Raw genomic sequence first — 25,622 nt, 5'->3', positions numbered from 1 at the left:
CAACGAGCAGAATTTAGAGCTCTTATCTGGAACATTTTACAGGATAACCGAACAGGTTCAGTTAGGAAGGATGATGCTCTCAATAGCCAGCAATGTGTCAGAATAACAAGTGCTTATATTGATGATCTTTGGCATGAAAGAACAGATTTCACAGTGTAATTGAGCTTTTAAAAAGATTAAAGTAAAAGGGATAGATATTGTGAAGTTGATCTAATCCCATTATTCCCATAGTATGCGTATATTTCCCTAATTTCCTTCCTCATTTAACTATCATAAAAATGTGCTTCAGTGTTAAAAATCATGTCAGTATTTCATCAGTGCCGAGAGGGGGTCCTCTGCTTCCACGCCCCCTGTAATGTTGTTTGCTCGTCCTGTGACCCTGCAGCCCATCGTCCCTGTCACCTGGCCCTTTGTCCCCCGCGCCGGGGCCACCTTGTATCACATATGGAGGGGACTGTCCGGACCCCTCAGCTCGCTGCATCTCCCCTTAAACACCCTTTTTGTCTGCATGTCTCCCCCTGAATGCACCATTGTCCTGCATCCAAAAGGGGACCGAGACAAAATCTTTAGTGTTTCAATTCCCGTGATGTTTAATCAGCCCCTGCGACAAATTTATGAGCTTTAACTGCACAATGGTGTTTTAGAGCATCTTGGGGTTTAAGGGTGACAAAGACAGGCTTTTAGAGGTTGCCATTGGTTTTTTAAGTTGCTCACAGGAATTGTCTGAAAAGGATGGGCTGGTATTAGCCGGCCCATCCTTTAGTTTTACTCACTGCATGGTCTCCCTGGGCCCCGGGGCCCCTGTTAGGAGAGTTATAAGGTCCATAAACCAGGCCACAGGAGGAGTTTGGTTTACTTGTCACAAGTAACATTTCATATGATCTCTTGTTTCAAACACTTGATTTTCAAAAATGATCCTTTAACTTTTTTACTGAACAGAATTGTATATATTTTTCTCTATTTAGAAACATTATACATTATTTGTCTAAAATATTAAAGTAATAGGCGATAGATTGACTAATTATCATAGTGTGCGTTTTAATAAACTGGCCACTTTAGCATTTAGTCGGTTTTTAAAGTTCAGTTTCTGCCTGTTCAAAGTCTTTTGGAAAACAGAAAATAAGAAGAAGTTAAAACTTTTCTTTTGAATATAAACACTTGATGCAGAATACTTGAAAGAGGTTATCTAAATGAAAGAGAAATGTTTAATTATAATTATTTTAGTTCAATGTTTGTTGAACTATTGCATCTGCATTACTTTCTTTTGTTTGTTGATGCAACACTCTATAGGCTTTTTGTAGACTTGTTATGATGAGGTGAGACTAAGGTGTGATTTATTGTTTATCTTGGAGATCTGAATGTGTGTGGATCCAATTAATATTAACAAATGCAACCAAAAAGCCACACTTTCCTACAATACAAAAAAACCCTGAAATAACCTCTAACCACCTTTAGCTTTACCAGATATATTCTGACTTTTAGAAATTCTCTCTCATCACAATCTTTGGTCCCCTCGGCCTGTTTGTGATTGTAGACTGAAGTTCTGGATAATTCTTCTTCTTTTGTTTCAGATATGTTGACTTTAATGACTCAGAATAAAACCTTATTGATGACATAATATGAAGGTTTGGATTTCTGTGGCAGCTCAGTGATGCTGAGGCTGACGATGGATTAGTGTGTGACGGAGCAATCAAAGCACATTGAGTCAAAATGACAGATTTTTGACACGGAAAGTAACTGTTGTTTGGTTGTCCCAATGAAATTTTCTTAATTTTTTTAATTCAGATTTAAATATGTAAGAGTCCCGAGTATTTAGAAGTCCATCACCAGGTTCACTTTTTCCACAATGAGGCATTTACAAAACTGTTGTGCTGCAACCACTCACATGCGTTTTGTGTCAAACCCACAGTAAAGGTTTAAATATCTGTGCAAATACTTTTTTGAACAGTTTAACTAATCAGTGATTTTTCTTTTGGTTTTCTTCATCAAAAGTTGAGGTCCAAGTTTTTGTTACAATTGAAACATCTACAAGTACATCAGACAAAAATCAGAAATGAATCACCTTTTTTTTTTGTCAAAAAATTAAATGTGTATTTTTTTGTTTCTGGTTTATTTGTTTAGATATCTCATGACCATTTAGTTCTATCATTCGACCTCTTCAGAGGGCAAACTCCCTGGAAGTGCTAGTTAAGAATGGTGGTTAAACAAAATCCCCTTTTTTCATGATGTTGACCAGCCGTTCACTCTGCAGACAGTGGTTATTCATTATTGGAAATCATTGTGAACTATCAAAACAGAATTAAAAAAGAGAACTTCAAAGCAACACTTCAGGGAAGATATCAATACCTCTAGCTTCAAATCTCTCTGCTTCCAGGGTGCCAGATGGCCTAGCGGTTATGTCGTGCACCCCCTGTGTGGAGGCTACAGTCCTTGTCGTAGCGGCCGTGGGTTCAACCTTGAATCTAACCCTTTGCAGCATGTCATCCCTCACTCTATCCTTCCAACATTTCTTGTCTCTCTTCTGCCAAAGTGGCCCAAAAAATTACTTAAAAAAAAAATCACAGCTTCCTCTCCTGCTTTGATGCATATTCTATGATTCCCCTCTATACTTGATGAACTGTACTGTAAATATTTAGGTGTCATTAAATGAAGGCAATCTGAGTTACAACTTTGTGCCCTATATAATTCAATTAAATTCAAATAAATGTATTTATCCGTTCGGAACTTCAGTTGTGTAAAAAGCATCGGTGCCCACTCAGCTCACGACATGATGCTCATGACAGCAAACCACACACACACACACACACACACACACACACACACACACACACACACACACACACACACACACACACACATCACATTCAACATCCAAAGTGCACTCAAAGAGTCTTGAGTGAGTGAAGCTTGTAAGCCATAACAAATGATGCATGACAGATTAACAATAAATAATGCTCATAATTCGCGGGTTAAAACAAAATAAACACTCAAGTTAACTTGTGAGATATATTCAAAGCATGACAAATAGAACATGAATAATGTTATGAATTATATAACTATCTGTTAGGGTAAATTATATCATTAGTAATGATCTTGTGTTAAATCTCACACAGGCTGCACACCTCTCATTTTTAAACAAACACATTTTCAGTCAGTCTTCACTGATGCTGCCTGTAAATGAAAATGACATCACTTTTGGATTTAAATTTAAAGTATGAAAAGTATGTTCTCAAAGGTTTAACTGAGAGCAGACCTAGCAGGAGTACATTTCTGCATCCAAATGTGTTTGTCTTATATGTAGTATATTTATAAACAGCAAATTAGATTAGTTTTTCCAAAATGTTTCATTCTGTGTGTTTATTAAAAATATTGCCCAATCCTAAATCTGTAACCTTTAGGAACAAAACCGATGCAGTGATGCAAAGAAACTTCTCACACTTCCTTAAGTAGCTGTGGACGGGAAAGTTGTAGTTTCCCATGTGCTGCTGTGTGCGGTTTCTGCTTGGAGAGGGCCTTGTTGATCATTTCATATTTCTGTGTTACACTTGGCCTGAATTCATTCAATGGCGGTGGTTTCCAGTCCCTGTCTTGGAGCAGGTCATCGAGATTCCTGTCCAGAATCTCGAATGCTAGACAAGTGTGTTCCATGTGACCAAAGTGCTTGAAAAAACTTTACGACATTGGTGTTGTCTGGATTAAGAACAGACATGACCTTTAACATGAAAGAGGGGGCGGATGTGGCTCAGTTGATAAAGTTGGTCTTCTCTCATCCAGAAGGTTGGGAGTTCGATCCCCAGCTCCTGCAGCCACAGTCTGATGTGTTCTTGGGCAACACACTGAACCCCTAGTTGCTCCTGCTGCCCACATTAATGCATCACTATGCATGTAATGCACAATAATATTCTGAAATTATTTATTTCTTACTATTGCTTTATTAATAGCTACCTTAACTTTGACAGGCCATTTAAACTCTGTGTTGTTTTACTGCAGCTAAATGTATTCTTCCACCTACATACAACAGCATTTTCAAAATATTTTTTCAGACAACTTTTGGCCATGGGTGAAATCTTTCACATCTGTAGATAAACCTGGAAGAAGGTCCTTTTTGTTAGTGATCCCACTCTCCACCAGATGGCGCACTAACACACGCTATTAATTGTCACCACCTGTATAAGTGACCTCATGGTATTATTTTTTAAAGTTCTCTAGAAGCAAACAACTGAGCCGCCACAAGGGGTCGCACTTCATTTGGGATAGCACCACCTTGCATGCCCCTCTTATATGTTGCTGATTGGGTGCAGAAAGATGGCATTGTGTAGTGACGTGTGGCTGGTCAGTGTGACGTCATGCTCCGAGTATCCTCTTTAGGGTCAAATGTAGAAGTCCGTTCTTTACCAACTCTAGTTTTTATTTTTCATCTCTCTGATGTAGAGTTGACTGGAATGAAACTGAATCCTTTTGCACTCTTCAGGATTTTTGAAACGTTCTCCTCTCATCTTCTTACCTGAAGACAGGAAGAGTTGGCAAATAAAATCAGTTCTTGAGGAGAGCCAAAATACTGCCGCGGGAGGTAGAAATGTGTTGACATTAAATATAATGTTGTCTGTTTTATAATGTGGGAATTAGAGATACCATCAAGGCTTCTAAGTAATAGATAATATAACTAATGACATTTAAGGTGGAACCTAAATGTTGTGATTTTTTGGATTGCCAAAATTCTTTACATCGACAATTTGTTATTGAATTACATTGAGTGTAGAAAGTGTGCCGATTTTTGCATCTAAATCCTTTTACCTTATGTTTATTCTTTGTGCTTGTTTAAAATTAAAATGTTCACGCTGAAGATAATATTTACAGTAAATTCCGGTTTGATAACAGAATATTATTTTTTAATTTTTTTGATTGGAAATGATAACAATAACTTAGTTCCTTTTAAGTTTTCTTTGCAGGCACTCTTTCTACCTCCTATGGATTATATCATTGACCAATCAGTTCATAAACAACAAGCTGTAGCCTCGATAACAAAGGCTGTGCAGCCTCACACCGCCACTTCAAAGTGTCCTCATTATTCTGAGGAATTAGTCTGAACATTTGGACTAATTATCGCTAATTGGCTGTAATAGCCGTGTGCCAGAACAGTAAAAAGGTGCTGATTTAGATGATTAAAACTCTCTCGTGAAATTCCGTATAATTAAGGAAGGCATAAGCAAGATTTAGCTTGTACAGAGACATGCGTTCAAATATCATCGAAGCAATTTGTTTTAGCTGTGATATTTAGGTGTGACTATATAATAATTGCGTCATAAAACTTCATTTGAAAAACAGCAACATGGTTGTGTGGGGTTTAGTTGTGCAGGTTTTTTTTTAATTGTACCAGTGCTCCTCCATGCAGCTCTAACGCAGATTATTCTGCTGCTACCTGCAGGCTGCCGTGAAATCTGCAGCAAGAAGCTTGTAAAACACAAAACTGTTGCACATGACTCCCAAACTGTCAGCGATCTGCATGTCACTGCACAACACGACCTGACTCCACAGCAGAGTTTCAGTTTGACAGCATCACTCAGGGTACATAACTACTTTTTTTTTTAATTAAAGATTCAACAGGTTTATTTTAAAAATGCATGAAGAAACACGATTTAGAGTCATAGTGGGATAACAAAAAAAAACTAAACATTAAAGATTATTTTGTCTGCCACCAGAAGACGCTGTGTTTCTTTAAATCCTAAAGAAACGTCGGCTCAACCTGTACAGATTTCTTATTTTTCTGCTAGTGCTGCAAGACCAGACCTCCAGCAAGACATTAACGGGGAAAAAACGACATTTAATAATAACATTTACTTTGTTATTTTATGTACAGCCGGGTTCAGCTTCGGTATGAGCCTGACATCCACACATTGTGTAAGTTAGAAGTTATTGTATTTAAATGACTCAGGTATTCACTGCTTATTTTTCAAGTTGTTGGTCAATAACTTTGTATTACGAATGTATGGGGAAGGATTGACTAGTAGCCGAATTATGACGTGCGCTGGATACTTTTAATTTATATGAAAATATTAGTAAAAACACAGAGTAATGTTCTTTCAGTTTATCAATATTCAGAAACATAAATTACAACATAGCCTTTAATAATACAAATGTTACTAAGCAACAGATAATAATACGACTAATAATAATTCTAATAATAATGAAAATGAAAGAGAAAAACAAAACAGAAATCTGACCATAACAGAGTATTTTCCTGTTTACTGTAAAAAGGAAAACATTAAATGAAATTCGTATCTTTGTGTGTTAAAAACGGAGTCCCCTTCAGTCCCCTTAAATCCGTGCGTAAAAGTGGACTCTGATACGTACAGAGGCACAGACCATTTCTTGACTTCAAAGCTGGCTGGCTGGAACCTAAAATCTTTTTTATGGCTCCTGAGTAGAATTTCAGCAATGAGATATGATTGAGTTAAACTGTTGTGGCTCCTTGAGCATTAAGCCAAGACGCTGTTGAGTGAGGGCTACCTGGCGTTGTGTTGCAGGAGAGTACTTGAATGCCGTTAACTTCACACGAGAGCCTCTCCTGTTCCACACTCTATTTTCTGTTTATTTGTGTGTGTGTGTGTGTGTTTCTTTTTAAGAAGAGTGTGTGCATGTGAATTTAGGTAACACGCTGCTTGCGTCCAATGATATCAAAAGGAATAAAAAGAAAAGAACGAGGGGGTTAATGATTTACGCAGCCACTTAACGCGCGGATCTGTATTTATTTACTTATCAGTATCAGTCAATTCCCCTCCCCGCAAGTGCACTTTTGCATGTGTGAGTACGATAAGGCATAACACAAACAATCCTGCAATCACTGCAGGCCTCTCGTGGCCATTAAAAGTCAGGAGTTCAACCGAGGAGTGCTTCTCCAACTCTCAAGTCCATATAGGCCTCCTTTCATCAAGAGGCCCTCGTAAACATCACTACAGTTAATAAAGTGCATTGTGGTCAGTGCAGTCCCAAGGTGCAGCAGTGTGTTTATCACAGACAGGCAACAACAGCTGCAGCGCGAGCCCCCGGACAGCGCGAGCAGCCAGCCGGGACGCACATTTCTGCTCATCATGTACAGCGCTTATGTTATTGTTAGTGGGAGGGGAGCACATGTCTTGGAAGTGAAATTACGCGCAGCGAAAGGAGGCTCGAGCTGTTTGGTATTGTTGCGGATGCCCCGCCTCTGATGGTAGCCTTAAACCTGGCACCCAGCTAAAACAAACCCAAGCCAGCACCCAGCTCCCACTCAATCCAATTAAGGCGGACTTGAGGCGGCTCTCCTTACGTGTTCATCAACCAGGATCGACGTTGAGACAACAGGAACCAGAGGGGCTTTGGCCAGAAAAAAAAGAGAAGGAGAGATTGCCTTGCCTTCTAATTTCTCCCTCTCCAGTCCCAGAACAATGTCGATGAGCCCTAAGCATACGACTCCTTTTTCTGTTTCCGATATCTTGAGTCCCCTCGAGGAGAGCTATAAGAAAGTAAGTATGGAGAATAACAACTTGGGGGCACCTCTCACTTCGTACCGGCAGCCGCAGGTCTCTCAGGCGGCGATGCAGCAGCACCACATGGGCCATAACGGGACTGTGTCTGCGGCGTACCATATGACGGCTGCAGGTGTCTCCCAGCTGTCACACACGGCTATGGGAGGCTACTGTAATGGCAACCTGGGAAACATGGGCGACCTGCCGTCTTACCAGGACGGCATGAGAGGCAGCACCACGGCCACCGGCTGGTACGGAGCCAACCCGGACCCGCGCTTCTCCACCAGTGAGTATCCTGCACCTGTTCACAACTTCAGATATGGCTTCACACGGGTGGATGAACGCTGATAGGCAGTTTTATGTGGATGCTCGTGCTTTTGCGTTGTTTGTGTCACCTGTGAGTTTTTGTGCAATAAAGTAGGAACTCGACGAACCTCACTAATTTAGATTTTTGCTATTGTTTGAAATGCATTTTTAGCTAGAGAAAAAATATAGACAATCGTGAAATTCCCTCCAGCTCTGTGCTTTTATTTGAGATATTTTAAAGTTGATCATATTATCATAAAAATCCAGTGATAACTTGATGTTAGCTCTGAATGTTTTTTCCATTGATTTCCCATATATTTAATAGATAATTCATGGGTTGCAACATATAAATATGCTCGTTTTATGGCGTAGCATTTAAGACCTATTCTATCTTAGCCACATCATCATGTTAGGTATCATTTTTTAAAGCAAAATCAGGGATGGAATAAATGATTGTAAAGTTTAATTCCATTATAATTCCAAATAAAACTCGTTCTGTCTCGTTAAATACAATTTCATAGTGGAAGATTTATTTTTGCGTAATTTGACCATTTAGTGCGTAAAATCAGTGATTACATGGCATTAATTGAATCTTTTTTTCCCCCTCAGTTTCTCGCTTTATGGGCTCATCCTCGGGCATGAACATGGGCAGCATGGGCAGCCTCAGCTCCCTGGCAGACGTCGGCAAAGGCATGGGCTCCCTGTCCAGCACCCCGAGGAGAAAAAGGCGCGTGTTGTTCTCCCAGGCGCAGGTATACGAGCTTGAGCGACGCTTCAAGCAGCAGAAATACCTGTCTGCTCCGGAGAGGGAGCACCTGGCGAGTATGATCCACCTCACCCCAACCCAGGTAAAGATCTGGTTTCAGAATCACCGGTACAAAATGAAACGGCAGGCCAAAGACAAAGTGTCCCAGCAGCAGATGCAGCAGGAGAGCGGCTCGTGCGCGCAGCAGCAGCAGCAGTCCCCGCGGAGGGTGGCCGTGCCGGTGCTCGTTAAGGACGGAAAGCCTTGCCAGGGTAGCGGCCACACGCCCACCTCCTCCGCACAGAGTCACCACCAGCAAGCGGCCAACGTCATGATCATGTCCAACAACGCGCCCGGGCTCGTGCAGCATCAGAGCCAGCAGGTGGGAAGCACAGGTCACTCTCCGGACCTGGCCCCGCACTCCTCCAGTCCCCCGTCCCTGCAGAGCCAGGTGGCCGGTCTGTCTCACCTCAATTCCCCCGGCGCAGAGTACGGCTCGGCCTTACAGTGTTCAGCTCTGTTATACGGCAGGACGTGGTGACAAGAAGCGCCAGCTTTCTTTTCAACCAATTCTTCTATTTAAAAAAGAAAAAAATACTTTTTTTTTTCTTCTTGCAAGACTCGAAAACTTTTCTCTGTATATGTGCGTCTGAACAAAAGCCGAGTGAAATCGGTGCATCACTGTTTGAATTTTCCCCTTTTTGGAGGAAGCTTGACTAATATGGAAGGGAAGAGAAAAAAACATTTTTGACCAGAAACTGCGGATGTGAGAGATTTTGGATTTATTTATGTAAATTATATTGATACAAAAGAAGAATCAGCAGTCATATAGGCCGAAGGCGAAAAGTGAAGGCATATACATTTCTGCTGCAGCCTATGGGTGCTGTGACACCCCCTCCCTCACAACGCACACAAACACCACCTGACTCTGATTTATAATAGAATTTAATGTAAGCCGTAGATCTAGCTTGTATATTTCTGTAAAAGGTTTGAATTTTAGCTATTTGTTGTACAAAGTTTTTGACGCTATTTGCCGGTTTGTTGTCGTTTTATTGGTATTTGTACGTTTTATTTCTTTGTAACTTATATAGATATTTGACTTACTACAAAACAGTCCTATTAATAAATTATGGAAACAAGACAGTAAAGTTTTCTGTGAAATATTTCAAAATATGCCGAGTTTAATTCCGGAAATATAAAGTATGATTGACATCAAAACATCATCATCATCATCATTATTATTATTATTATCATCATTATTATTATTATTATTATTATTGTTATTATTATTATTAGGCTATTACTGGCCTATTTTCTCGTATTCTAGGCTTACGTTTTTTCACATTGAGGGACATAAAAACTTGCTTGATAAAAAAACCAATAACAAGCCAAATCAGATACATTTTTGCCAACTCACCTAATTAAAAACGTCAATGCTTTGGCTCTAATAGCATATTTGAAAAGAAAAAATATAATAGCCTATTCGACCAACTTTTATTGCTGTTTCATTCAGTGATAAATCACACAGCATTCTGGCTTATCGTTAAAGGTCAGAGAAGGCTAAACTAAGCCTTTTTCTGCAGTTTGTTCTTTTCTCTTTCTCCGTGTGTGTGTGTGTGTGTGTGTGTGTGTGTGTGTCATGTGAGTCAGAAAGGTGAGGTCTTTCTGCTCCAAACATCAAACACAAACGCTTTGCAAAGAAAAGCTTATCGAAGAAATCCCTGACCAAACACCGTCGTGTTTTTCTTCTCAAATAGCCGAACTGACGAGGCCACCTGTGGACGCGCGGCTATCGGCTGCTTTATCAATAATCAATCAAGAAGTGAAAGGAAACGGCGAAAGGCTGTTTGTGCGTGGTGTCAAGAACAAACCACCGCCAGTGTCATTGCACAAACATTTCTATTTAACATTCAGCTGTAGCCTATTCCGCGAGGCTGTTTGATTGTCCGACATGTAGCCTAATTTTAAACGATAACAAAAACAAACTATTATTCATTAATTTCTCGTCAATGTTATGCCTTGTAAATAAAAGCTATACTAACCATTAGAGACTATTCTCCCGCCAACTAATAGCGCCGCTTTTAGTATTAATGGCAAACAGTGGTTGCTAAGCGACGTATGGAACGACAGGTGATTTCCGTTTACGGCTTATATTTCTTTCAATCTGTCCCTTTAGCTAAAGACTCATTAATTAACTCTTTTGGACCATAGGAATATAGGCTTCAATTAATATTGACTGAACTTATGTGACGTTTTAATTGCATCATAAATATTTTTTTCATAGACTGTTTTTTTTTTTTTTTTTTTACATTAGAAAGTCTCATAGGCTAGAAATCTTTAGGCTATTTGGCCTGAATAAAACGCTGCTAAGATAGGCAACCTCGCGTAATTTAACAATGGATTCATGTGCATATTTTTCACACAGAGAAAGATTCTTGGATAGTTATATGTTGTTATGAGATTATTTTTCCTGTAATTTGTATAGGCCTACCTGAGCCACTTTTGTAATTGTATGAGCTGTCTGTGGCGATATGGCTTTCCACCTGCTCTTATTTAGTGCACATTTCCCCAGCATCACTGGGATGTTAGGCGTTTATCTTCGGTTCATGCTGGGAAATAAGCGGTTATGTCATTGTCTAACAATTCATCCAAAAGCCAACCATTGATGTTACAAATCGCCTATGTCAGCATTTTAATGAACAAATTAAACAGATTTATTGTGTTAACAGTCCAAATGTTCTGTCAATGATCGCTCAAACACCACTGCATCAGCTTAACCAGGCTTGGTTTGACTTCTGTATGAACTGTAATTGCCGATTTAACACTGGATCACTGAAGTACACAGAGGGCTCCTTGCTCATTGTATCGACTGTCTGGCATTTACATTAAGAAGGCTGCATTTTTTTCTGCCAATTAAATTTGACCTCATGCGTTATCTGGTCTTCTATACGTTTTGTAATGTCAATGCAACTCTGAAAAAATGCCCATGTGTTTCTTTTTGGGAAAAAAACCCTCTAATGTTAGGTTGGCGACTTTGACTTGGACTCAGCAGCACCTTTTGGCTCGTGGCTAATATAGCTTAGCCTACGTGTCTGCATCAGCAAATAATTCCTGATTGACGATTTTCAGAATACACTCATATTCATATTCATTAAAAGTATTTTGAGCGCACACATAACCTACAAAAATGTGAAGCTATATTCACCTTGTCTCTAATCCCCCCAGGCCTCCCTTTAAGCGCAGTGTTAGGCCACCAGGCAGCCCACCAGAAAAGTCCTTTTGGAGACTTTAAAGTGAAATCTCACCAGCATCACAAACTATCTTCTATTAGGTATTTTGCAGAGCTGGTTTTGTTCGGCGGAGAAGTGAGAACTTTGGGATTACATTACCATATCTTTGGCGCGGTGTGTGGTCTTTGTGTGCAGCTTGTAGCTGTTGAGAATGACTTGTTGGAAGCGTGTGTGCTCTCATCGCTTTCTTTTGTAGAAATTCACAGAGCAACTCCCCAAGTCCTCCCGGCTTTATGGTGGGCTGGTCCCCATGAACCCCAAGCAATTAGTCCCTAATCTCAAGGTAATCATATTTGAGTTAGTGACTTGCTGTTGAATTTTATTCACCTGTTTAGCTTCACTTTCAATTTGGGGTGATATGTGGCATTCAGAAATGCATATTTTATGCACCAATGGAATGCTCTCCTTTATTGTAGAAGAAATCATATCGTTTAAAAAAAATTAATTGTATTTTAATTAAGAGATTCTGCGATCTGTATGTCTCCGTCTTCGACAATATAGGCTAAACGAGTAAGTCGTTTTCCTTTTCTTTTTTTTTTAACTAACTGTAAATTGGTTAATAGCCGGTGCGTTTTTCACATTTAAGGGAAATCGTTTTAACTTGTAGCCTATGTCAACATTTATACTGCACTTAAGCCTCGATGTTTTTAATAAATGAAATGAATAAAGGCTACTGCGGGGTTTAAATTAATGTCTTGCCTGAGTGAATAGGCTAACATTGCATGGTTATTGTGAATATTTTTAACGGCGCACTGACATAACAGAACCAATATTTTATATAAACTGTCAATCTTTGAACTAGGTGCATCCGTAATAAAATCATTAAAGAAATAGTTCGATGTCGAAGTAGTATGCCAATAGACAAAAACACAAACTGCTTCTCTGTTTCAAGTTATCATTTATTCCATTTAGTTGACAACAGCAAACCAAATCAAAACAAACAAAAGAATATAAGCAGTGGGGTATAAGGTTAGTTTTAAAAATGCTCAGGACATACGAGGCGCACGTGGTGCTGTCCACGGTCCTGAAATAGACAGAAATCAGCACAAATATAAACAATTTCCACAAAAGTTGATCATAATGTGTTCGGAAGCAATTGTCAAAATGAAACTTTCAAAAGTTTACATCACAAGTTTCCAACCAAGAAACTGTAAAGACACTTGAAAGGCAGTTTAAAAATGACCTGGCTAAGAGACCAAAGCGAAAAAACAAACACTTTCTCTTCTTCTAAAGCAAAGCCTGTCTCACCGCTCTTCCTTAAGTTCCTAAACATTTCACTGCTGAAGGCCTGAGCATTCACGTGCATTACAAATAGGACAATTACACAGCAACCGCAATCACCCCCTTTGGTAAATGTTATTGTCAGCTAGCAGCAAAAATCTTTAATTGTCCTACGTTTATCTGCTTCTTCAAGGCATGGTTCAAAGAGCGCAAACGAGGGTCATTTGTGAACTGAAATACTTTGCATGCAAAGCGGAGCACAAGATGCTGTAATACTTGACCTTTCAGCATAATTGTTGCAGGCATGAAATGCAGCATTCAGAGCTCGCTGAGTGGAGCCTTTTCTCTCTCCTTTCCTCTGATGAACAAAGCGCATTTTATACGTCTTCGGTGTTCATTTGGCTTTGTTTCTTTTCAAGAAAATGTCTCTGGGAGGGCAGCAATTTATCGTCATTTTAACAACACTATACCGGGCAGAGAAAAAAGAATCACATTTCTAGATTTCTCAATTCAATACTTAACAATGGACTTCATCCCCTTCACGCACACAAAAAAGCCAGAAAACTTGTATATGTTTTTTTTTTTTAATCAGTTTGACATGACAGGCCTTATAATGATTCTGGATAGCAGGATTTAAACGTCTTGCTAAAGGACACTTCAGGAGACTGACTGCTGCTGGGATTTTACCTTTCAAACTCCATGTTGAGAAAATGATGTTCAAAAGAATATTACAAAATCCCCCCAAAAGTTTTATTTTCTTTGGTAACAACATACCTGCTTGTATATGTGTGGTGACCTGAGCTCATGAAACATCAAATGTTGCTGGAAAAACCCAAAAACTTCAATACCATGAAAACACAAAGATAAATCAATCAACATGCAAAATACACTAAGTTCTAAGAAAAATATGGGTATAGTATATCAGCATTACCTGAAAGTAATTTTGTATTGAAATGTAGAAAATATTTCAATACAACTGGAAAATTTAATTATTTCGAAATCGATACATAAGTTAATGCCACTTTTGTATCAATGTGACAATATTCTTTGATTGTATATGCATAAGTTGGTATTACATAATGTAACATTTAATGGCTTTGAATTTTTAACATATAGCACATTTAAAACAGCCTATTTTTTTTTTCTTTTTGTGAGTAGAACAGGAGAAAGCAGGTAACCCTTATTGTTATGGCAGTACAATCAGAATAATTTTGCCAGCATGGTAAAAAAAAAAGATTAGTACATTAATAAATCTGTCTCTGCAGAATGTAAAACAGTAAAGATGGTTCTGAATTATTCACAAATAAAGTGAGTTGTACATAAGATATAGGTATGTTTTCACCACACTGTTTGGTGAGACAAATTGACTTAGCTAGACAGAGCTCGTAGCTGTAGTTCCTTCTGCTTTTAGAGTTTTAGAGATCAGAAAGTTCAATTTAAGATCTGTAAGGATGAAGCCATTAAAGAATCACTTATTGAGGAGGGTATCATCTGCATAGAAAATTAGTTACGGTGAAACTGACATTTGAGAGTTTCTTAAGATTCAACCATGGGGAATTTTCCTGAGCAAGACAGAAAAAAACAAGAATGTAAATAAGTTAAAGATACAGTTGTTTAGGAGAGTATCATCTGCATAGAACATAAGATAAGGTTTAATCTTTGGTTAGCGAGTTCCTTAAAATTTAATGTGGGATATTTTTCCGAGCAAAACTGAAAATACCAAGTGTGTCTATTAAGGGGAGAAATTCAAATCAAACTTATAAAATTTCAAGTGGGCATGGCCCAGCAACACAGTATGATACAGAGCTGTGTGGAAATATGGAGATGAAGAGGACTGTTTTACAGAAACCCTAAACGGACATGCATCAATTAATTTTATTTAACTCTGTTTTCAGACAAATTAAATGATGCGTGTGTGTTTAGGGCGTCCTCATTGTGCCACTGTTAGTTTCCAAAATATTTTGGTTTCTAAAGAAACTGAGGAAAAATACATCTCTTACACTTGACATCCAATTGTCAAAATCATGTACTGGAAGATAATTTTGTATGCATAATTACTTATAGAAATGGAGTATGGCCCATTCAATACCTTGCACTCACCTTCACAATCTTACAATTAACATTTTTGGTAATATTGAGGACAGGGTCAGATCAGGGATTCAGACTACATGAAAAAGGAACACAAACCAACAAATCAGTTATAATACAAAAGCAAAATATATTTGTGCCAACTTTAACATTAAACCTAACTGAGGTGATTTCACATTTGTGAAATGATGATGGCATTGCCTAAAAGGAAGTATATTATAATACATCAATTAAATCATATCTGCACTTTGTGAAAAATGCTGGCATTTATACTCAAAATCATTTTAGTGGATTGGCTCTCTTATACTCTGAACTAATTAATTATTTCCCTGGTTGTGTCCAACTGAGCTAATAGGAGTACTAACAGTTTCATCATTCATTTGTTGCTGTTGTTGTACTTCTTGTTGTTTTACTTCTGTCCTTAAATAACCCAGTCTCAAAATGTTCAATTAGGATTAAGTGGTAATTTAAGGTTTCTTGTTGGTATTACTGGATTGTGCAATGGTGCAATGCTGGCCTAGTTTGGTTAAACTTAAGTTGTTATAGAATTATAGAATCAGAAACCATTATATGGTTACTTAAACAAGAAGACTGGACCATGCATTGTGTTTGTAAACTATCTTTGCCACGATTCAGATTTTGAAGAATTATGCTTCATAAAGTTAGCTTGACATCCAAGAAAGTCAGAGATTCTGATTTTCTTTAACAAAGTTGTCAATACAACTTTATCATACAACTTTATGAAGAAGAGCCCAAAGAAAACCTCTGATGCATAAATAAAATATCATAACCTGATAGCAGCAGTACCTTGAATCTGACCCGTGCATAATGCGGATATACAAAAGGAAGTGAAGTTAAATATCAACAACCACAATCACATTTTTTGCAGAAAACATGACAATGGACCACCATATCACCATAAAAACTTAAATGGGTACAGAGATAGTATCCCCTACCAAAACAACAAAAGGCCTTTCACTTCCAAGTTACAAATTCATGCATATTTTAAGCCCAAACACAAGCAGTAGCCTACTGTACACATTTAAACAGACATTGTCTATTGTTTTTATATGTTGAATAACCCGCAAATGTTAAAGATTTAGGTTTACTGATGAGTCCTTCCTTCTCTCATTGAATGAGCTGCTTGTATTTCGACTGATTCAAGATTTTAGTGAATGTTATGTGCACATCTGAACTGTTGGATTTTTATCTTTCTTTCTTTTAATTGTGGACGTTTTGGATTTATAATCATTTAAATACAAATGTGGATAAGAGTTTGGAAACGTCGGATATTTTGGTGGGCAGGTTAAACCTGACTTAATGGAAAGTCCTCACAAAGATGGAAAATTCAAAATGCACTGTGTGTGTGTTTGAGATCTTGAGTGCCTGAATGCGCGCGTGTCTGCTTGCGCGTACTCCAGTTAAACAGACCAATTAAAGGAGACCGGACTAAAGCAGAGTCGTCATGTCTGTGTACAGTAGCAGCAGGAGTCCTTTAGAAACTAACGAGCCATCACTAACCCCGTTAACACCAAACCCTCCACACAGACCCGGTCCTGCTGCTGGGCCTGCAGGAAAAACTTCTCCAATTAATGAAGGTTCAAAAGTCCAAGGTTAGTCCTTTCACATGGCCGTCATTTAATTAAAACATATCTGCATACCATAAACATGCACTTCAGGTCTAAAAGATACAAATACCTACTTTTTCTTTAGTGTTAAAGGCCTTGACCAGTTTGACATTAAAATGTAGGGAGAGAAAAAAGTAGTGGAGAGTAACTCTAGATGTATATACTGAAGTAATGTGCTTAATGCTTTGAGTCTTTTTTGTTAACTTTGCTTCTTTCTATTTCCACCCCAACAAATTTAAGAGGGAGATCTTGTATTTGCCAGCAAATATGTGTAACTTTGAATTATTTTTAAGAACATGTGTTAAAAAACGTCACCTATTATAGGCATGTTGCCTAATTATCCAATGAAGTGAATACGATGAGCTGCACCTTGTCCAACTACAACATTAAACAAATATGTCTTGATCTTGAAAGGACAACTTGAAGTAGCCTTAAAGGAGCCTTTTGTGACCTATTCTGTTACTTTTCTGAGGTAAAAATCAGAATGCAGGACTTTAAAGGTCTATTTCTTTACACAAATTCTGTTTTAGCCTACTTATAAAATAGACAGGTGTCTAATTGTTAAAGGGCGCATTCTAATAGGCCAGTAGCTAAAAAAAAAGTTTTATATTTAGGCCTGTATAGGCTATATGTTTTTCCTTTAGTCGTTGAGCACTGTTGGCTTTCAATAGCCCAGACTTAAAGACACAAGGTACTCCTCTTGTTTCTGGAAACACTGGTGTAAATGTATCTTTGTATTGTAATCACATGTAGTGATGATATCCCTTTGTTAATGTCCTGTATTTATATATCTGTGCTTTTTTATAACGATATGGACCTATGGGTCTGAAATAAAGTATAAAGTAATAGCACGTTGGGCTATTTGAGATGAGGAGAAAAACACCTGCAGCTATGGGCTTATTCTAAACATTTGATTTCATTGTTAAAAATAAGAAATAAAAGTTAGGACAATATGCTCGACTTGGAAGCCTTGAGGAAACCATCCTGAACCATATAGCTAGGTCTTCCTAGTCAGTCCATTATTTAATTTGGGTGAATAGTGGGATTTGTCTCTTCACAGCCTGAAAAAAAATTCCTTGAATGTTGTTACAATAAGCAATCAGCTTCTCAAAGGGAAGACATTTGACAGCGTAATGAGTTCAGGCTGCAATCACTCCCAGAAAAGACCCGGTCCAATTTTTAACCCGAGCCAAACATAGGCTATGACCGAGCTGAGAAAAGGCAGCTCGTGCATTTAACTCAACATAACCTAGGGTTAACACAAACACAGGGTGGAGGTGGTGGATGTAAATAGGTCCTGTAGGCTAGTCTATATTAGGACCTGTTGAGACCCGCTCGTTTAATTCTGCTTCTCGGAGGGAGGGGTGATATTTGCCCCTCTAATGAAATATGTCATTACGAGGAATTCATGTGACACAAAGGGGCGACAGTCAAAAATTGCCCCACTGCTGTTCGGTAATTACATAGTTTGCCCTGGCAGCGCCTTCAGGCAGGTGGCTGGTCCATCATGCAAATGGCTTGGCTGTGCCGACATAATTAGCCACCGCGAGCCGCTTAAATTAACAATTAGCTAACATGCAATTCTGTGCACAACGCTTTAGTTCTCTTTTTAGGGCCAATTGTTACTGTATTCCGGTTGCCGAATTGCTCTGTAGGATGTGGTGTCTTATGTGGTCAATTTACAGGCTAAATGGACGGAATAGGGGGTTGGAACATAATACCTCACAATATGCTGCACTTTTATGCAGTTTTAGCATCAAAACCAAGTGGTTAACCTAAATGTGCACTTGTTTTAAGCGTCAACACGTCAGGGATGTCAGCCTGACAGGCAGCTCAGTAAAAAGGAGTCAGGTGTTGGTACCTAAAATGGCAGTTTAGCAGAAAACAGCAGCGTAAGTGAAAGTGAATCAGACTCATTCGGCCACATGCTGCGGCGAAAGGTTCTGCTTTTCTAACCTCTTCACTGATCCCCACCATTGCCTTTACCGCGGCCCACCCACTCTCTCATTATCCCCGCTGCCCTCCGACATGACACGGGAACAAAGTAGACATTAAGCAACATTAAACCCGGGGATGGGAGTAGTCAGGAACCCGTTATCTGTTAATGAAGGCAAACACATGCGGAGCGATACACACAGAGCGGGTAATCAATAGAGACGCCAGACAAAGAGAATCGGGAAAAAGGGAAATGCAAATCAATTAGAATCGTTGTTTGCTTTGAAACCGTCGAGTCTATTTCCATTAATTACATGTTCATTAAAAGTAGACTAATTCGTCTAGGCCACACAACAACAACAGTTGTCTCCCTTCTTGTGCTTTTTTTTTTGTTTTCATAGAAGTGATGGACAAGACACTGGCTGAAGTCCAAATCCACTTTATAAAACATCTAATCTCTCAGTTTGGGACTTTTTTTGGAGGAAAGCAAGTGAAAGCAAAGTGGTTAATCTGTTTAAACGGCTGTATATAGGTACAAAACAGCATGAACAAAAAAAATCTAATATCATGTACAAAAAAATCTAATCATTAAAGGCAGTTGTCGCAATAGTCAGCCTTGTGTTCAAGGGTTCAAATTCTTTAAAAATAAAAAAACAGGACTGATTTTTCTGGATTATAGCCTATAGAAAAAGCTCCACTTGCAATAGATAGACTTTGCTAGTCTAACTGTATATTGAAGATGTGCCAGATAAGACCTCTGAGATGAGAAGATGGCCCGTCTCATTTGCTTTGTTTTACTGCTTTAAATGTTGCAGATTTGTATGTCCAAATTCACTTTCCGTTGAGTCTTTTTGTCTGTTGGGTTATTGATGTTTTATTCCAAGTATTATAACTCTGTTTAATACATAGGCCTACACAGTTCCGGTTTAGTATTGTTAAACTTGAAAAAGCAGAATAAATTATTCAGCAAAACAATAGCCCATGACTCTGTTGAGAGTTGTGTTAAAATGTCATGTTCCACCATCATGATCAGTATGCTATCTTATCTCCTGTTTTACACAATCAGAGTTGCTTTCACCAAAGGCCCACAACCTCTTGTTGGTTGCTATAGCATTTTCAAGCACCATTCTGCTAAATCCCAGCCCCCACATCGACCTGCTCTGCACACTTGTAATAAATTATCCTCAAGTGAAACGACAAAAAAAAAAAAAAAAAAAAAATTGAGCTGGACCAGAGCTGGACAGAGCCACTTTACTGAATCACACCGCATAAATATTTTCATTTTTGTGCGACTTGACCCTCAAAGCTTTTAAACAGTCCATGCATGCGTCTGGGTCTTTGAGAGAGTACCCTTTATAATAAACCTTGGCATCTCTATGGGCCTACTGTTCCTGCAGCTCTTATCTGCCTGCTGATGACTGATGTTATGCAATCACATTTTGTATCAGCGGTAGACAAAATCTGTAGGAGGCGGCTGGATGCATCTCATGCCGAGCGTCCTCCTCATCCTACAGGCTGAAGTGCAAACACATGCGTCTGGAACGGCATTGAGAAGAGCACTGATTTGTTTGATTAATTAAAACATGCTCCCCCAAAAATGCCCCCTAAAAAGCACATGCTCACAATGCCGCACCACCAAGTTTAGTGGTGAACGAGTGGGAATTTGAATCAGCCTCTTTATTCTATGAGCCCCATCTTTGCCAAATTGAATGCAGATTGAAAATAATTTTTCAGCTCTTGACTTCAGCTATTCACGGTGCTCTGAATTGGTTTTTCTGCTGTCACAGTGCCACACAAATGTAAATAAAAGTCTCCAGAATATGCTTCAAATGATTGTATGGCTGCCAGTTACTGTCTGTGCATAGAGAAATCAAAGATAACACAGTGTTAAGTTACTGTAAATAATTATATTGAATTATGCACAGAATCTAAAACGTTTTTTTGACTTGATTGTCTTTATTTGGAGCTTGTCAATAAAATAAAAGTTGAATAATTAATGAACACAAATAACTAAAAAAGAAATAACTGAAAAGTATTTCTTCAAAGTGTTCAAATGTATCAATTATGATACATGAAGTGCCTTCTCTTGGCTAATATTAAGTGTAAAACATAATCAACCAAACGATAAATGATTAAAATGTCACCATGACATCTTAGTCTTTATATTTTTTAGTATGTTATCCTGATAAAAAAACAGCTTTAAGATTAGATTTATCTTAAATTCCTCGATACCAATGTCTTTAACAAACTCTGTGTGTGCTCACCTCTTTCTGTGGTTTCCCAGTGCAGGACCAGTGCCTGCTGTGTTTTGGCAGGAAATCAATACAGAGGGGGGGAAATCTGCTCTAATCATCTGTACATTTACCATCACAATCAACAATCAAAGCCAAGACCTGAATCTTTATTTGTAGGCCTGAACTGAACAATTTTCCCACTGTGAAAGGCAAGCTAAATTAGAACCCTTGGTTCCTGTTAGCAGCTCTTAATGGCTCTGATTTGTGAACTGCTAAATGAGGTTATGTAAATTGATCCTGAATGTAGGCAGAGGCCTGCAGGTGACAGGTGCAGCCGGCTGAAGGTGGGGGCAGGGAGGGTGTCATGAAATGAGGAGGGGGGGGTTAATATAACAAGATGTATTTGTAAGGCCGCAGGGGGAAAGATTTACAGAGTGAGCTGAGACAGACTGTCTGTGGACTGACTGAATAGTTAAACATATCCACATTGCAAGAGTTAGGTTTTTTTTACTTTATGCACTGCACTAATATTCAAAAGGATTTAGCTTCAATGCACTACGAACCAGAGACGAAACGTATGGATGCTCAAATTTGGTGTGGTTTTAAGTTCATTTTCATGACTTTTGTGTGTCAATTTTACTTTAAAAAGGTCTTTTTAAAGAGCACTTTGTTGAAATTTTAAGAAATGAACTCCTTTGAAACATCCATAACTAGATACACATGAATATTTCTTCAACCCAAAATCTGCTTAGAGTTGAACTGTATGTAAATAAACTAATAAGGGGTTAGGGGTTACAGTAGTTTAACCAAATGTACTAATTAGTTTGTTCAAATTTTACCAGACAAAACGTGTGATCAGTTCAGAACATATGCTACATTTTCTAACTTATATTCACATTAAAATACTGCTTACAATAAAGTATCAGGATAAATGATCTAATAATCAAAGAATATGTCCTTTAATTAGGGACATATTCATGCTGATCATTTTGTAGTTCTGACTAAGTTGTGTAGTCTACTTTTCAACTCAACTCACCTCAAATTAGCTTTATTTATCTAGCACCTTTCATACATAAAAACATGAAGCCCAAAGTGCTCCAGAAGAGTTTGACTCTAATTTGACACTGTACATTTGAGTGTTTCTGCTAAAAGCCTGCTGCTCAAAAAGGACTTCCAAAAGGTCTCCCAAACAACAACATCACTTTTCTCTTTGTTTGCCATCATCATCCATCACAAAAAAAATCTGTTTTAATCAGCATATCGGTGCTCTGGATGACAGCCATGTTTCAGATGCGTCTCCATAGATCTGACTGAGGGTGTCATAATAAGAGGACTATCATCATGCAGACTCTCAGGCAAAGACTGCTGAGTGATACCAGCACCCTGACTCACTCATTTCTCTTCAGGCAAGAAGGACCAACATGTCACCAGTAACTAAATAAATCTGATGTAAAGAAGTAGAGAGAAGAAGATATGCCTGCACTTCCTCAAATGGCTCAAAAAGTTTGTATTTATTCACATCATATCAATCAGAGGTCTTCTTCAGGAAAAGATGTGATTTTTGTATTACCCTGCACCTACATGATGTTCGTATATCTAGTCCTTTTTGGATTGTGAAAAAAGTAGCTACTCATACTGAAGCACTGAATTTTGTCTCAATATTTACTTGACCTCAAAATCTTTATATTAATGCATCATTTATGAGAATATTGCACATTTTTACTGCAATTATTTGACAACTGTAGTCAAAAAGGTTGAGCAACCCAAATACCACATAAGTCATCTCTATTATATAATATAAAGTACATCAAAGCAGTGCACGTTGTAAACAGTACACATTTTATGCCATTTGAAGTTGATTTTGTGAAACCTTGAGACTTTAATTCTCTTTTAGACCTCGTGATATTTAAAAAAAAAAAAGGGCTGCACTGATGGCCCAGCGGTTGAGTTGTGTACAGAGGCTAGTCCTCCAAGTGGGAGGCCCAGGTTCAAGTCTGACCTGCGGCTCCTTTCTCTCATGTCATTCCCCACTCTCTCTGTCTCCAGCTTTCCTATTCTATCCACTGGCCTTAATAAGTTTAGGCAAAAAGCCCAAAAGTAAATGTAAAAATTGAAAGAAAGAGGCTAAATGCTACTGTTAAAATATGACCCAATGCCCCTTCAGATGGTCACTATCCATGTCTTTTAATGCCTGCTTACACAAAGACCAACAATCTCAATCATAATAAATAATTGTACTTTTCTACCTATGGCTGTGCAATGCAAAGCTTTTGCTTGTTCTGCTTGTTTCCATATTGTGGTTTGCTACTGAAAGAAAGGATTTGAGTGGGTTTCTCAACATTTTCTAAGGTCAAAAGTGAACTTTGAACCTTATCTTCTGAGCCACCGAGGCTTGTAAGCACTCAGCTTCATCCTCTGATGACAACTAGTGAAGGCTATCAAATGGGCCTTTCAATGAGCTTCTCTTCAGTCCCCACTGGTGCTGACTGTTATCTCACCAGTTTTGCAATTTTACCAGTCTTGTGATGTGTCAGATGTGAAATGACTAAAAAAAACATGATTCACAGACAATCAAAGAGATGTAATGGAAAACCATCTGAACACAGGTTTGGCCAGAGACCTCTTGAGTTGCTCTATATGTGAAGTGAACCTATATTAAGATGATTAAGGGATTTCACATGGAAGGACTGAAGTGCTGGTGGCTGTGCATCTTCCTCTTTCTTATCAGAAATACGATATGGCAGGAACAACTGCGTTCATGCAGTGGTAAAAGCGAGTTAATAACTTTACGAGGATCCTTAGCTCTTTGTCCATGTCATTAATGCTCTTCACAGTTAGAAGTGCTTTAAAGCAATAACCCGCCTGCCTACCCTTGTGGCTAACTTTCCAAGGAGACTGCATTGCACAGGAGTGCAGTGTTTCCCCCCATCATATTATCTCAGTGAAAGTTTGGAGCAGCTGCGTTTGTCTCTGTGCTCACGCTTTGTCTGCTTGGATTTAGTTAGTTTGGGGTTTCTAGCAACAACAATTTATTTATTGGACTAAATAACAGTAACAGTCAAACTGTTTGTCAGTTGGTCCACCTTTTTTGTCCAGATTGAAACATTGAAACACAAATTATCAAAAAAGATGATCATTATAGCCAACTTTTGGTTGAGTGCTTATAAGCCGTTGTTAGCATGCTTACAAGCTATGCAAAACATTTCAACCACATCCTTGTTAAATTGCCAAGGAATTTGAAATATCAGGAGCGTAGGTTAAGTGGAAGATTCATTGGGTCCTCCCTGAAACCCACCCCTGTTGTTCAATGTTCCCAGAGGATGAGTCTTAAATATTCTGTTGATCTCATGATTTGTCATCTAGAAGCACCAACCAAGTGACATTTTGTTGTTTTTATAAAGGTTTTAAGCAATTATTGAATTAACTGCATTGAAATTGTAACTTTGTTGATCCCTTAACTTTTCCAATATACATCTACAAGTCTGTTATTCCATTGGTTTAGTTATTATTAAGTTACAACTTTACTTTGTGTTCATGGCTAATAAGCTACTGGAAACATGCTATCAAGTTAATATTGAAAAAGTGCAAAGAACTTGATTGATTTCCATTTAATTTATTTATTTATTTGTATGATCAAGGGCAGGAACTTGCTTTAAAAAAAGTGTTTTTTGGGGGGGGTGGTGGTGTCGGGAGGAGATGAGGGTATTAATCGGGTCCCTCAGGATTATTTGACCTTGAAACACTTCATTTCCTCCATTCAAGTTTACTTGAAATCACCAATTTGTGCCTTTTGTGCCGTCCTTACAGGAGGCTTTGTCTATGAGATCTTAAATATTTTAAAATTGCCCTGCAAATGTTTTTATTTGGGGCAGACAAATCCAAGAGTTCTAAATATTGGGTTCCACCACGAATCCAGGGTGAATAATTCCCAATGAATAAAACCAAAAGGATTGTGTTGCCCCTGCCACTACCCTGTTCTGATGGCGATATTTATGAGTATTTTCAGTGAAGTGTTTTCACGATTAGGTTAAAGGGTACATAGCCATGTAACTTTGTTATCACATTCATGCCCCTCTCAGGATAAATCACAATAATTTTGACCAAATACATTCAAAACTAAATTCTCTATCAGTCTAAATCTGTTGGCTAGCATCAAAGTTAGCATTTAGCTTAAAGCTATTTCTGAATACATCCTCTTGGAGACACTAACAGATTAAGACTCTTTTTCCAACAGGCAATTAGATTTCCAGGCATTTGGGTATATTTGAGCCCTTTTTCCACTATGGTGATTTTCTGCTTTAGGTTTTCTTCTCACAATAAGAGCTGGTTGTTAAAGCCGTTGGTTGCTGGTTGTAAGGAGCAACATTACATGTTCAGCTGTCATTGGGAGCTCAGGCTTAAGCCCATAGGAAAGGAACACATTTAATTATTCCCCTCTCAGTTAAACAAGACAAAACCTTCCCTCAGCAATCCACTTGCCTCTCTACATTGTGCGCCCTCTTTCTCCCGACCCTCCTGTCTGGCCTTTACGCTGTCTCATACTCTGTCAACATCATCTGCCGACCGTGGAGCAGACAGGCTCAAAAGCAGACCTTGTTACTTTCCTGCAGGTGGCTGATGTGACTATGGCAAGAGGCAGCAACAATCCCTCTTCACTCGCCTCCCTCCTCCTC

General features: G+C 38.6%; 2 protein-coding genes across 2 annotated transcripts in view; one reads left to right on the top strand and one right to left on the bottom strand.

Moving 5' to 3' along the window:
• The window catches only part of crip2 (cysteine-rich protein 2), a 517,344-nt gene that overhangs the window by 462,279 nt on the left and 29,443 nt on the right, over window positions 1-25,622 (bottom strand). The gene's annotated exons all lie outside the window — the stretch shown is intronic.
• On the top strand, window positions 6,834-11,759 carry nkx2.1 (NK2 homeobox 1). Its single transcript, XM_061063367.1, has 2 exons — window positions 6,834-7,788; window positions 8,418-11,759. The coding sequence occupies exons 1-2, from the start codon at window positions 7,422-7,424 to the stop codon at window positions 9,092-9,094; spliced, it is 1,044 nt and encodes a 347-aa protein (XP_060919350.1). The 5' UTR covers window positions 6,834-7,421; the 3' UTR covers window positions 9,095-11,759.

Source organism: Labrus mixtus, chromosome 18, assembly GCF_963584025.1.
Source record: "Labrus mixtus chromosome 18, fLabMix1.1, whole genome shotgun sequence".
Lineage (NCBI taxonomy): Eukaryota > Metazoa > Chordata > Actinopteri > Labriformes > Labridae > Labrus > Labrus mixtus.
This window is presented reverse-complemented; position numbering and strand designations above follow the sequence as displayed.